General features: G+C 48.5%; 1 protein-coding gene across 1 annotated transcript in view; it reads left to right on the forward strand.

Annotated features, from left to right (window-relative positions):
- The first annotated feature begins 5,686 nt into the window (after positions 1–5,686).
- Positions 5,687–13,088, forward strand: part of CALN1 (calneuron 1) — a 535,507-nt gene continuing 528,105 nt past the window's right edge. The window contains exon 1 of the mRNA XM_003416548.4: positions 5,687–5,809. Coding sequence (XP_003416596.1) covers positions 5,687–5,809 — 123 coding nt within the window. The remainder of the gene's footprint in view (positions 5,810–13,088) is intronic.

Here is a 13,088-nt window from a genome sequence, read left to right on the forward strand (position 1 = left end):
CAGCGATTGTGAAGATGGCACAGGACTGGGTGACATTTTCTTCTGTTGTACCTGGAGTCACAGTGAATTGGAGCTGACCCAAAAGCAACTAGCAATGACAACAGCACTCACATGTACCAGTAAACGCATGACTTGGCTTTGGGGATGGATGGTTGGACCTCTGATCTCTTGGTCTCAGCCAGTTGTACCCCACTACAAACCAGGTTGCATAACCCACTCCACTCAACATTTTCTCCAAAAGGTATCTCTAAAGCACAGTTACATTCCACTGAAACAAAAGTAAATTTTACTTGTGGATCAAATTCGGTGACACAAACGTAGAGGGTTTTTGGAAGGAAAGACCCACTTGCAAAACCATTGCCAATCATTATGGGAGATACAATCGTGATAATAACAGGGCCCTGAAGAACCATAATATCAAGCAGGGGCTTCAAGACAAGAGGCTCTAACGTCACGCCCAAAGTGTTTGGAATGGAGGGAGAGTTTCTTGTTGAACATTTCAACTGGCTCTTAGAGTATCAGTCTGTGAAGCACTATTCCTTGGGATTCCCAGAGACTAAATAAGATGAACGAACCCATATTTATGAATTATTTATGTCAATAAACACTGCACGCTCATACACTCCATTCATGAACATTAACAATTTCGGCCGTACCCTGTTCCCTGTGATCATGGTTTTCGGCGACCCATGAAGGTACCTCAGTAAGCTGAGTCTAGTTCTGTGACCCCTGGAGTCCCTGGGTGGTACAGACTGTTAAACCTTTGACTCCTAACCAGAAGGTTGGTGGTTCGAATCCACCCATAGGCACCTTGGAAGACAGGCCTGGCAGTCTGCTTCCAAAAGGTCACAGCCATGAAACCCTACGGAGAGCAGTTCTACTCGGCAACACATGGGGTCGCCAGTAATTAGAATTGGTTTTGGTTTGACACTCACTGGTACAACTGGACCTTCAGAGCACACAGATGGTGAAACGATGTGGTTGACCAGTCCACCCAGATTGTATCCATTTCAGGCATGGGGACCCATTTAAGAATACACTTTTTCATGCCACTAAAGGGGAAAACCCAAACCACCCCTCTCAGGGACCCTCAGGGACAAAACAGCCCTTCAAAGGGGAAGAGCAACCCCCTTCCCTGTCCCGTGTGTGTATGTGTGTCCCCAGTTTGATTCTAAGCACATAGATGGACTCACTTCTGCACCTCCCACCCCACGCCCCTCTGAATTCAGCCCAGCTCCCACCTGAGCCAAGTGAGCTCTCAGCCAATGCCTAACGGGTCCAAAAGGAAGGAGCGGATAATAATAGCTAGCACGTGTAGCACTTAGCATGTGCCAAGCACTTTACGATAACCCTGAAAAGGAGGCGATATTATTATCAAGGGTGCAGTGGTGGTTCAGCGGTAAAATTCTTGCCTTCCAAGCAGGAGACCCGGGTGTGAGTCCCAGCCAAGGCACAGCCACCAGCCGTCTGTCAGTGGAGGCCTGTGTGTTGCTATGATGCTGAATAGGTTTCAGTGGAGCTTCCAGACTCAGACAGACTAGAAAGAAAGGCCTGGAGATCTATTTCCCAAAATCAGCCAGTGAAAACCCTGTGGATCACAATGTTCTGCTCCCATTGTGTATGGGGTCACCATGAGCCGGGGGCTAACTTGCTGGCAACTAACACAAACAACGTTATCAGGCCCATTTTCTAGATGAGGAAACTATAAAACAGAGGTTAAGAGCCAGGATTTGAACTGGGTGGTCTGATTCTATTAGCTGTGTGCTTAACCATGTCACTATACCATCTCTGTATGTTATGGGTTGGTAGAGGTGATGGAGCTGATGGAGAACCAAGGACAGAACCAAGGTAGTGTCACTTTCTGAGTGGCCAGAGTGCCTCAGACTGGTCTGGGTCCTGAAAGAGTGGCTGGCCAGCGGAGCATATCGGGTGCTGAAGAAAGTGGGTGGCTCATTTGCTGAAATGGAAAATGGGAGAGGGCACCATCTTGGGTCCAGGAATTAGCCCAAAGCTCTAACTTACAAGACCTGGGCTCAAAAACCAGCTCCTGGCTGACCTTTCAGATGATGGCAATTAAGACAATTGGCAAATGGACTTAAGGGACAAGTTCTGGAATGAACTGCCCTTAGGAATCTCATCAAGAAATGAGGTAACCATTTAATTTGGGGACAAAGAGCCATTTTCGGCAGGACTTACTGAACAGGTCCCAAGATGCATAATGCTGTTGAGGATTTGGGAGGCACGTGTGCCATGGCTCCTGTCTGGGAGAAGCTTCTGGTTAAACGGGAGAAACAGGTCTATCGTCTACCCGGGTGCCAACTCAGGGTGCCTAGTGCCTGGTGGAAGGCACTTAGCTTCTTCCATTACTGTACCAGGCCAGTCAACTGGAGGTGGGGCGCTGGTGGGATGGCTTCTTGCTGGAGAAGCCAACTCCCTTCTTGGCTGTAGGACTGGGCCCTGGCTCTGTGCTTGTCTGATACGTCATGAGTGCCGCAGTGAAGGGCCGCTGGAGACCGGCTGCGCAGCAAGGCACTTGCTCCTTAGGGGAACTGCCACCTCCAGCACTCGTTCCCCTTGAGCTGAGAGCAAGTTCCAAATCATTAAGTGGATTGGGTCCTCAAGCCCCAGTGGCCATCAGCTTGGGCGTCCTTGCCTAGAGCTCCTGGCTGTTCCCATCTCCTGCTTGGCAGCCAGTCGAGCACTGGGGGGTACCCCTGCCCAGGCATCTGTTCTGCCTGGCAGGGGCTGACAAGGGAGGGGACTCAATCTCCTGGGGTCTTTCGGGAGCTAATTAATCTCTTTTGAAACCTGAGTTTGCCACCAATCGCAGCTTTCGTGGTGCTGGACTGTCATGGCAACGAAAAGCGTATCTGAAAATAATATGTCGCTTTCTTTTTTTTAAATTTCGACTATAACAACACGAGAAACTTGTTTCTCCATTTTAACTTACTGTGATGACTCAAGGAGACTAAAAGAGTAAAGGTGTGTGTGCAGCAGGGTGGGGGTGGGTACTGTAGTGTGTGAGCATGTGAGGTGGGTGTGTGTGTTAGGGCAGCGTGTGGGTGTGCCTGCTGAGGGGCCAGGGCGTGCAGGTGGGTGCAGTGGGGTGGATGTGGGGCAGTACTCGGTGCGTGCTTATGTCTGAGGATGGGGCCGAAGATGGGTCTGAGGACACACGTCAGCTGTGAGTGTTTGGAGACTGGTCCCTGAGTATGTGTCCAAGGACAGGTGCCGGTGCACAGGTGTGTGTGTCCAAGGACAGGTGCTGGTGACCAGGTGCATGTGTCTGAGGTCAGGTGCTAGTGCATGTGTGTGTATGTGTCCCAGGACAGGTGTTGTTAAATGGGTACAGTGTTTGAGGACAGGTGCTGGTGTGTATGTGTATCACAGGACAGGCGTTGTTAAATGGGTGCAGTGTCTGAGGACAGGTGCTGGTGTGTGTGTGTGTATCCCAGGACAGGTGTTGTTAAATGGGTGCAGTGTCTGAGGACAGGTGCTAGTGTGTGTGTGTGTATCCCAGGACAGGCGTTGTTAAATGGGTGCAGTGTCTGAGGACAGGTGCTGGTGTGTGTGTGTGTATCCCAGGACAAGCATTGTTAAATGGGTGCAGTGTCTGAGGACAGGTGCTGGTGTGTGTGTGTATCCCAGGACAGGTGTTGTTAAATGGGTGCAGTGTCTGAGGACAGGTGCTGGTGTGTGTGTGTATCCCAGGACAGGTGTTGTTAAATGGGTGCAGTGTCTGAGGCAGGTGCTGGTGCACAGGTGTGTTATGTATGTGCTATTCGGTGAGACCTCCAGCTTTGGGAAGGTTTCTCTCTATCGGGTATCTCTGTGGTCCCTATCCTTGGCAAGTCCCAGTTCAATCACAAGAAATAGAGCCCCGCTTTTGGGGGAGGCCCAGCTCCATCTTGCCACCCTCAGAGAAGCAGAGATTTACAGATCAGGAGCACCCAGAAACCATCTGGGCAGCCCTGACCTTGGTTATGAGGCTTTCTGCTCAAGGCGAAAGTTACAGACATCTATGTGTCTGTCATGCACTATCCATGGGGCTTTGGGCTGGGCCCTGTCGCACTTGACCTGGGTTGGGGCTGACACCCAGTCAACTCTGACCACACTAAAAACATGGCACATCCCTCTCAAGGCTTTTTGTTTTCTGAAGTCATTTTAGGAGCCTGCTCTTCATATGGGCTGGCTTGTACAGGTGCTTACTTACTGGGCATGGAAATGCACCCCTCACCCAAATCAAGAGGCTGGAAGGAGCACAGAGAGCCTTTCCCCAGGATGCAATGCTCGGGGCCCATGCAGCAGAAACGGGGACTCACCTGGCTGTTGATGGTGAAGTCACAGCCAGCTGTAGTTGCCAGGGACTCCCAGGCAAGAACTCAGTCCACAGCGACCAGGACCTCATTTGTGTCATCACCAAGATCCTTCCTGCTAAACTCTCTGTACTGCGCATCTCTGGCAACTCTTTATGATTTTTTTTTCACTTCAATCTGGAACCAAGGAGACTTAATATTGATTACGCGTTTGTTCAATAAGTATTTACTGAGCACCGATTATTTTAAGGCTGTCCCTGCCCTGGGCTTAGATGGCACAATGTGCTTCTGAGTTGCTCCCTGTCTAGAGTTTTTCTCAGTCCACGGGTGCGGGGGAGGACAGAGACAGCAGTCAAGTAACAACAGAAGTGGGCATGAAGGCTACCTAACCCAGCCAGGGAGAGGACCAGGACGAGGTCACGGCTGGTTCCTCAGAGGAGGTGACGCCTGAACTGAGTCAGAAACCAGAAAACCAGTTGCCAAAGAGTTGATTCTGACTCATGACAACCCCATGTGTGTCAGAGCAGAACTGTGTTCTATAGTGTTTCCAGTGGCTGATTTTTCAATAGATTGCCAGGCCTTTCTTCCAGGGTACCTTGGGGGGGACACATAAACTTTTCCTTAGCAACCAAGCACTTGACCATTTGCACCACCCAGGGGCACCCAAGCAGAGTCGTAAAGGACAAGTTAATAGGAGGGAGAGGAAGCTTGATACCCACTCAGTGGCAGCAAGTGGACGCAGAGACTCTGTATACATGGGAAGAGTCTGGACCAGAGCTGGTAAAGGAGTCTCTTCTTGGATGTCCCTGGATTGTGAACACCACACGCTTAAGAGGGCTGGTGAGACTTCTCTCCCTCACACGGCTATTTCTAACTCTATTCCTCACTTCCTTTCTGTGGTTCTCTTGATGTCAATGGCGGAGAAACAAATCATGCTAGCACGATGCCGGGCTTTCTTGCAAGTTGCAATCAACTTGGCTGCTATAGCTCTCTCCACATTACTTATACTATGGCAAAACCCCCGGGGAGGGTGAGTGGAAAAGTACCTGTAAATATTAAGGTTGGTCCTAAAAGCACATTATTGGTTTGTTGTATAATACCCTCTGGTGGCATTGAGGCCTTATTAATAACTAAAACCTGTCAAACAGTAATTATATTTCTGGGGCCAGGATCGTGTTGGTGCCATTGTCCTGTTTAAACACAAAAGGGAAGGTGTGAATTATTTAGGCAGCTGACTTGGAGTGAATAAGCCACCAGCCCTGTGTGCAGTCAGTAACTGTCTCTCAACTCCTTGCAGAATCTCGGTGTCTTCGCTGACCTTCCCTTGATGTGCTTGCAAATCTCTCCGAGAACATCACCCTGGATCGCCGATGCGGCTGCCCGAGCAATCCGGAGAGGGGAAGCCTGAGAATGAGGAAAAGGGGGACCAAGAAGCCCCCTCAGGGGGCAAGGAGCCATCGCGAAGCCAGGCCCCCAACTTCCCCACTTGGCAAGTCTTCTCCCCCCAAACCCTTTGGAGAAACAAGCTTTCCTGAGTGTTTGTTCAGGACCTTGAGTGTTTGGCAGCCCTCAGGTAGGGGGTGGGGAGGGGTCTGGAAGCCTTTGCTGTTGAGTGTTGGGGGAGTGGAGAGCCGGGGAGGGGTGCTGAGTGGATGAGCTGGCTCAGCTGGGTACACATAGTTGATGATATTTCTTGAGCCTAACAGGTTCCCATGGGTTCTAGTTGAGATGTGTGGATGGGACAAGGTGGGGGCTTGGAAACAGACTCTATCAGGGGCTGACTAGCGGGGGAGCGCTTGTTAGAAACAACAGCGACAGACGTGGTTTACAGAGTACTTACTATGTAGGCTAGGCTATGGGAATTTACACAGAAAGTCTCAAGGAATTCTCCTAACAACCCAACTAGGGTTTATTAACCCCATTTTAAAATTATTGTAAATATATGTGTAACGCACCTTTTGCCATTTCAACATTTTTCATGTGTACAGTTCACTGGCACCAACTACATCAGTCATGTTGTACAACCATCACCAACACCCGCTGCCAAGTTTTCCATCACCACAACCAGAAACGCACTACTCCCTAAACAAGGATATTCCTGCTTTCTCCTTCTATCCCGTCCTTGGTAACAACTGATAACTTTGATCTCTATGTTTTTGCCCATTCTAGGTATTTCAGGTAAGTCAGATCATACAATGTTTGTAGTTTTTTGTGACCCCATTTTTAAAGGAGAAAAGTCAGACAGACATTAAGAAACTTATCCCAGATCACACAAAGGCAAATCTGGAATTCCTACCCAAGTCTCTCTGAATCCAAAAAATATTCCTAACCACTGGACAGCCCTACCTCACCTCGTTTATAGGGAAGCAGCTCAGTTCAGGGTGGGAGTGAAGCCGTCAACTAATAGGTTCTTGTCAAGCAGACTAGCAAATTGAAGTCAGCCAGATGCAGAGTTGGAAGAACAGAAAGGTTTATCTGTAGCTGGCAAACTGGGAGGCAGGCAGAGCCTCATGACCTAAGGCTGCCAGCTCCCTGAACCAGGGCAGATTTGCTTCTTTTATAAGGAGTGACATACATAGGCAAAGACAGTGAGGGGTGGATCTTCAGTCTTGTGATAGGAATATGCTCGCGCGGTCCGCAAGTGACATATACCTAATTCTTGGTGAGTGGGTCTTTGCGTAGGGAACTAAAATGGCGATTGCTTGCTGCTGCCACCCCAGGAAAGTCGTGTAGCAGGTGAATTCTAGTCAGTACACCTGCGCCTCAGCCTCCCACCAGGAGAAGAGAAGAAACCTGGGGATTTGACCAATCATGGTGAAGTGCTGTAGCAAAAATGTAGCAAGGGTAGACTTTCTGAAAAATAACTGTTACGGAATGGTTAACAACCTGCTCATGACCGCCTGCTTCAAGAGGACTTACAGATTACCAAGACTCTGGCTTTCCTGGATCCTTGAGCTTGCTCTTTTTCTCCTCTTTGGAGATGTTTTTGTATGTCCAATGGGAGCCACGGTTGGTCCTAGAGAGGAAAAGGGCAGTCGTCAGCCTTAGTATTTACGAAGATATCCTATAGTTAACAGACAAGCCTTCGATGGAGTCTGAAAGACTTTTTGCTCAACATACTCCCACATTAAAAAAATGTTTCTCCGATTTTTTTTTTTTAAAAATCGTCTTTGTGTGTTTGGATATTAGGACTTTTTGGCCAGAACTGTTACCTGAGATGAACTAGCTTCATTTCACCTCTCTCTGGGGGGCGGCAGTAGCCTGATGGAATGAGTCAGCTGTTCTCAAAGCATCAGCTTCTCCTTTGGGGGTGAGCATTCCCTCTTTTTGGACCCCAGGCCTGACCTGAGGGTCTCTAGGTCTTCTGGCTTGCTCCCACCATGCATTGCATTCCTTCACACACACAGCACGACTCACTTTTGATCATTTCTTCCTTGTGGGCACACCCACACTTGCGTTGAAGATTTCTCTGGGCAGAGAAAGACACCTAAAAAGAAAAAGCATGAGATGGGGGCATAGGAGGGGTGCAGCTGCCGAGGCCTCAGCACCTGGGGATTGGACATGGAGGGAGAGGGGACATAGCTCATCCGGAATGTGTTCTCACATCCGTTTCTAGCGGAGTCTCTCAGGGTACATTGTCTCTTGTCCTTCAATTCTGGGTTGGGGATGTTCTTCAGAGAAAGCACAGCCTAGGTATTGGAACTAGCCTACAGAGCACCAGAGCCCTTCTCAGACCCCAAAGAGCTCTCAAAGAGCCAATACACCTTTCCATCTCTGGTGGTCCAGGTGGTTACAAGTGGTATGGGAAGGGTAGGCAAAATTATAGAAAAGGAGTCTTGATGTGTTTCATCTTCCCTCTTCATATCACTTTCATACCTCCTGGTAACATTTTGGTTGCAAGTAACAGAAACCTGGAGTGCTCCTAAGTAAAAAGAGAAACATGTTGGGCAGACTTCCAGGGGTTCCCGTGGAATCCAAGACCAGTGATACACTTGGACTTTAGGAATGGCTAGAACAAGGGCCTAGAGAAGTAGAAAACTCAGGAAGGCTGCATCTCTTTGCCTGTCTATAGCTCTCTGTTGTCTCTGTCCATGTGGAAATTGTTACTGTCAATAGCTGTCATGGTGGCAGACAGCCTGAATCAGTATGGCCTCAACTACAAATTCCCTGGCAGAATGGGCTCATTGCTGCTCACCCCTGATCAAATTTCCTGTGTCCAGGAGAGAAGGGTCTTGTTGTATAAACATGGCTACTTCCCCTATAAACACATGGATGGAAAAGGGGAGGGGCAATGGCCAGAGAGGAAGGGCACCTCCTGAGCCCAATTCGTTGAGATATTGGATTGGCATCTGTGATGGTTAAGATTGTGTGTCAGCGTGGCTGGGCCATGATTCTCAGTGTTTATATGTGATCACCCCCAGGATCAGATCTGCTGCGAGTAGCCAATCAGTTGAAGGGGAGTTTCCTTGGGCGTGTGGCCTGCATCTGAATGTAAGTGGATGTTCTGGCTCTTGCTTGCTGTGGATCCTGCAGCTGCCTCCTGCTCGTCTGACCTCCAGTTTTTGGGACTTGAACTAGCAGCTTACCTGTTGATCTTGGGATTCATTGATCTTCACAGCCTGTGAGCAAGATCCCTGCTCTATGACCTGTCAATATTAGGTTTACCAGCCCCTGCGTCTTTGTGAATCAGGAGAAGCTTCCATCCTGATCCACGGTCTTGGAACATCCCAGCCTCTACAACCATGTGAGCTGTTTCCTTGATATAAATATCTCTCTTATATATTTATACGCTTACTGGTTTTGCTTCTCTAGAGAACCCAGCCTAAGACAGTGTCTCATTCTTGAACTTAATTGGCTATCCAATAAGTGCTGGTAAGGTGTTTGCTATTAATGTTCAAAGTCGGGGCCCCTTAAAAATGGTTGTCCCTACAAGACCCAAAGGAGTGAAATGTGGAACAAAAGAGCAGGGTGGATAGAGCAGAGTGTGGAGAAAGATAACCTTATACAGAGGGCAGGGACTGGAAAAGGTGCCCCCACCCCACCTCCGGCCTTCCTCCCAGCCATTCTTCTCCCACTTGTCATCCTAGAGGCTTGCTGAGGAGTTCCCCAGGCTGTCCATTTCTGTCTCTGCTAAGGTGTGGCCAGAATTCCCCTTGATGTATCTGGTGGAGAGGACCTGGATATGGGACCTCCTTCTCTTCTACTCCTTCCTCTCAAGCAATGAAGACTTGCCTCTAACCTGCCAAGGTGTTGACTCCTTAGATTGAACACCTGAAAGAATGATCTTCTCCTCTTGTCAAGATGATGGGATCGGGGGGTCTTTGGACTGGTCTGGAGCTAACTCATGATGCTCAGTAGGGCCAGGAAGCCAGCCAGAAGACAGACCCCAAGGAATAGAGAGATACTCAGGTAGCTTCAGAAAACTCTGGTTCTAAGTAAACAACCCCACTACTCTTGTGCCGTTCCAGCCCAATCTGAAGGAGGCTTTGCTAATACAGGGAGAAATGCACTATTGATATATGAGATAAAAATAGTCCATGTTCCAAACAAAGTGTTTTTTAGTATTTTCAAATGAAAATGTGTAGACAAAGCAAGGATTTAGAATGCATGACTCATTAAATTGCTGGCTCTAAAAGCAATGGAAATTCAAAGGTTTTTTCTTTTTCCTCTCCCTATTTCTCCATCCCACCCCTGCCCTGAATAGCTTATAAAAAGAGTTTCTACATAACCAGGACTCATAAATTGCCCCCCCCCCACTCCGCCCCATTTAAGGTCCTGGATAGGGAAAGGTTGAAGGAACTCAACCTTTACTGCCTGATTCCTGTACCAGCCTCTCTAGCTAGATTGGGATCATTGACCAGAATCCCCCCTTGCCCACCAATCCTTATTTCTGCTCCTCGTGCCTCCCTGCCCTGTCTCTAACAAGTATCCAAAGCCTTCCATGGAACCACTGTGACACTGCTCCCCTGCCCCAATGCCTGGCTCTGCTGGACCTCAGCAGAGTTCAACTCATCAGCCCAAACAAGCATGTTTCATCAGTAAGCACTAACTCTAGGACTTAAGTCTTGGGAGGAGTCTACACCATGAGTACTGAACCAGGATTTGGTAGTGGGTACCACCATCTACTTACTGTGCGGTCTTGGGCTCCTTCTTGGGCCGTAACTGAAGGGTTAGGCCTGGTCAGTGCTGCTCAATTTTTTGTCTCACAAAAGACTTTCTAAAATAAGCCTTATATGTAATCCAGTACTGGAAACAGAAAAGAAGACCCACTTGAGCTGAAGCAAAGGGTATGTGTATGTGCATTTGGGAGGATGGGGAGGTGGGCTTTAGAGCCCCTGAGAGGAGCAGTGAGATGTTTCACTTGAAGGGGCTGTGGGTAGACCTTCATATCATAGTTTCCTAATGGTTGTTTAGAAATCCATGCCATCAGGAATGTCTCCTCCTACCTCTCCTTGTTGACATCACTGGCTTTCCTCATCATCATCCCACCCTCCTTGAATTCCTTGGCAGCTAGTTCAGTCTTTCTGTCCTGAGTCCTGGTGTCATTTTGGGGAGCTTAAATGGCCATGTGGTTGACCAGGCCACATTGTCACCTCAAATTGCCTTAACTTCAACTCTGATGACTTCTTTTCCACTTGACTTTCACTCCTGTGGCCTCAACCTTGACCTTGTCATCCTCTAGAATAGCCCGACCTCTGAGATCTCACACTGCAATACTCCTGTCTGGGACAACCTCCTCTACAGCTGTTCGCCATTGCTATTCCTACTCCAGGATATGGACCACTCTGAGAGAAAGCCCTACATGGATATGGGACATGGATATGTGTGCCTACATGTTCATATCTTCAGCTCCAACAAGGTTCTCAGTGTGGCTCAGCAGTTCTTCTAACAGCCCCTGGTCAGGTCTCTTCACCACTCTCCACCATGACTCTTTCAACCCTTACCCACTCTTCTAAGAACGACATCACTTCCTTATTCACGAATCAAACAAAGTCCCCAGGTAGAAAGTTCTTCAGCTTTCTGCTCACTTCTCTGTCACCGTTTTTGGCTCTTCCTGCTTATCACAGTGGGGAGGAGTCCCTTCAGTCCCTCCATTTGTCCAAGGACCACCTGCCACATGTACTCAAACATCTATTCCCTGCCACCCTCCCTTCAGGGACCTAATTCCATCATTCCTTTGTCCTATTCTTCAAACTCTTCCTGTTGCTGGGTGGAAACCCCAGGTTCTGCTTGGCATGACCTGCCTCAGCTAATAAACGAGAGACCGAGGTGGGAGATTAGAAACGCACGTTTATTTCATTCCACAAGGAAAGGAAATGGTCGGAGCTGCTGCCGCCAGGACAGCTCAGTGAGGGTGAGGGGGAAGCAACGTTCCTAATCATACCATGCAGGTGCAGTGGGGTTTACATATAACTTCATGCATCGCCTGTTCAGAAAATGGCGGTTAAACTCCACCCAGACCAGGGAAGTTACTATGTTATGTATCAGGTCTGAAAGGTTATCCTGAATGTCAACATGGCGACTAAACCAGTTTCCGCCTGTTTCCTCAAGTTGTAGGCAGCAGTTAAGGAGAAGGGAACCAGGATGTTAATGTAAGGCTATTGGGTGTGTCAAACAAAGGAACCAGGATGTTAATGTAAAGCTATTGGTGTACCAAGCAAGCTGCCTGAGGCAGTGAAGTTTTCCACAGTCTGGGAACCTCTGTACTCTTCCTTCTTCCCCTAACTATATACATTTGTTCCAATATCAATCATTTAAAAAAAGAAAAAAAGTTGAAAGTTTTATCATGTTCTTCAAACTTTTTTGGGGGGAAAAACTGCCTGTATTTGTTCCATTTCTCTACCTTTTATTTACTTCTCACCTCACTGTAACCTGGCCTCTGCTCCCATCAGCCCACTGATCCTATTCACACAGGGGTAGTGTGGGAACAGGGGGTGGGTCCGTTCAAAACTTAGCTCAGCATCAAAATTTATCTGTGAGTTTAAAAAATATGTATATGGTTGTAGGCTCTTCCTACCAAATAAGAAGCTTTGCAAGAAGGGCCCAGCAATCTGCTGCCCCCAGTTCCTTTGTTCCTTGGGGTCCATCACTAACAGCCTCTCGAGGCTCCCAGAAGCCCCAGTTGGGCATGTCCTGCTACCACAATGCCAGGCGTGCTTTGCTCTTTTTTGTTCCGTTGGCTGAATCTTGTCCTTTCCCTTTCCTTTTCAGTTCCAGCCTTCTAAATGAGTACTTTAGTGAGTAAGAATCAGAGCAAAGCTGGCTCCCAGGAGGCAGAGGTCAAGTATGCCTCTGTTTTCCAGCTTCTCCATTTTCTCTGATGTCAGTTGCTCCCTTCTCCAGGGCACTTTCTCTCTCTCTGTCTCCCTGCTGAGTTGGGTGATTCGCTATATCATCACACGGAACTCACAGACTACACTTATGGTCACGTGGTTTGTTCGGATAAAGGTTGTAACTCAGAAGTACAGGGTGTGAACAGCAGGAATAACAGGACACAGCTCAGGAGTGGCTCAGGAACAACATGAGGAAGTACTTGGGGGAGGCCTGGAAAGGTACCCAAAGTGGAAGGCATGTGCCTGCCCAGGAAGCTCCCCTTCCAGGATTCTCTCCTAAGGAAGCCTCCTCAGCCTTAGTGTTTCCGGCTTTCGTCAGCCCATCCATGCGCTCATCGGTTAACTAGGTGGGCTCCCAGGACGGCTCCTACATGTTAATGCAAACCCTGAGGAGTGGTCACTGTAGTCCAGCTCTTCTGAGGGCTGTTCCGCGCAGCCA

The sequence above is a fragment of the Loxodonta africana genome, chromosome 12, assembly GCF_030014295.1.
Source record: "Loxodonta africana isolate mLoxAfr1 chromosome 12, mLoxAfr1.hap2, whole genome shotgun sequence".
Taxonomy (NCBI): domain Eukaryota; kingdom Metazoa; phylum Chordata; class Mammalia; order Proboscidea; family Elephantidae; genus Loxodonta; species Loxodonta africana.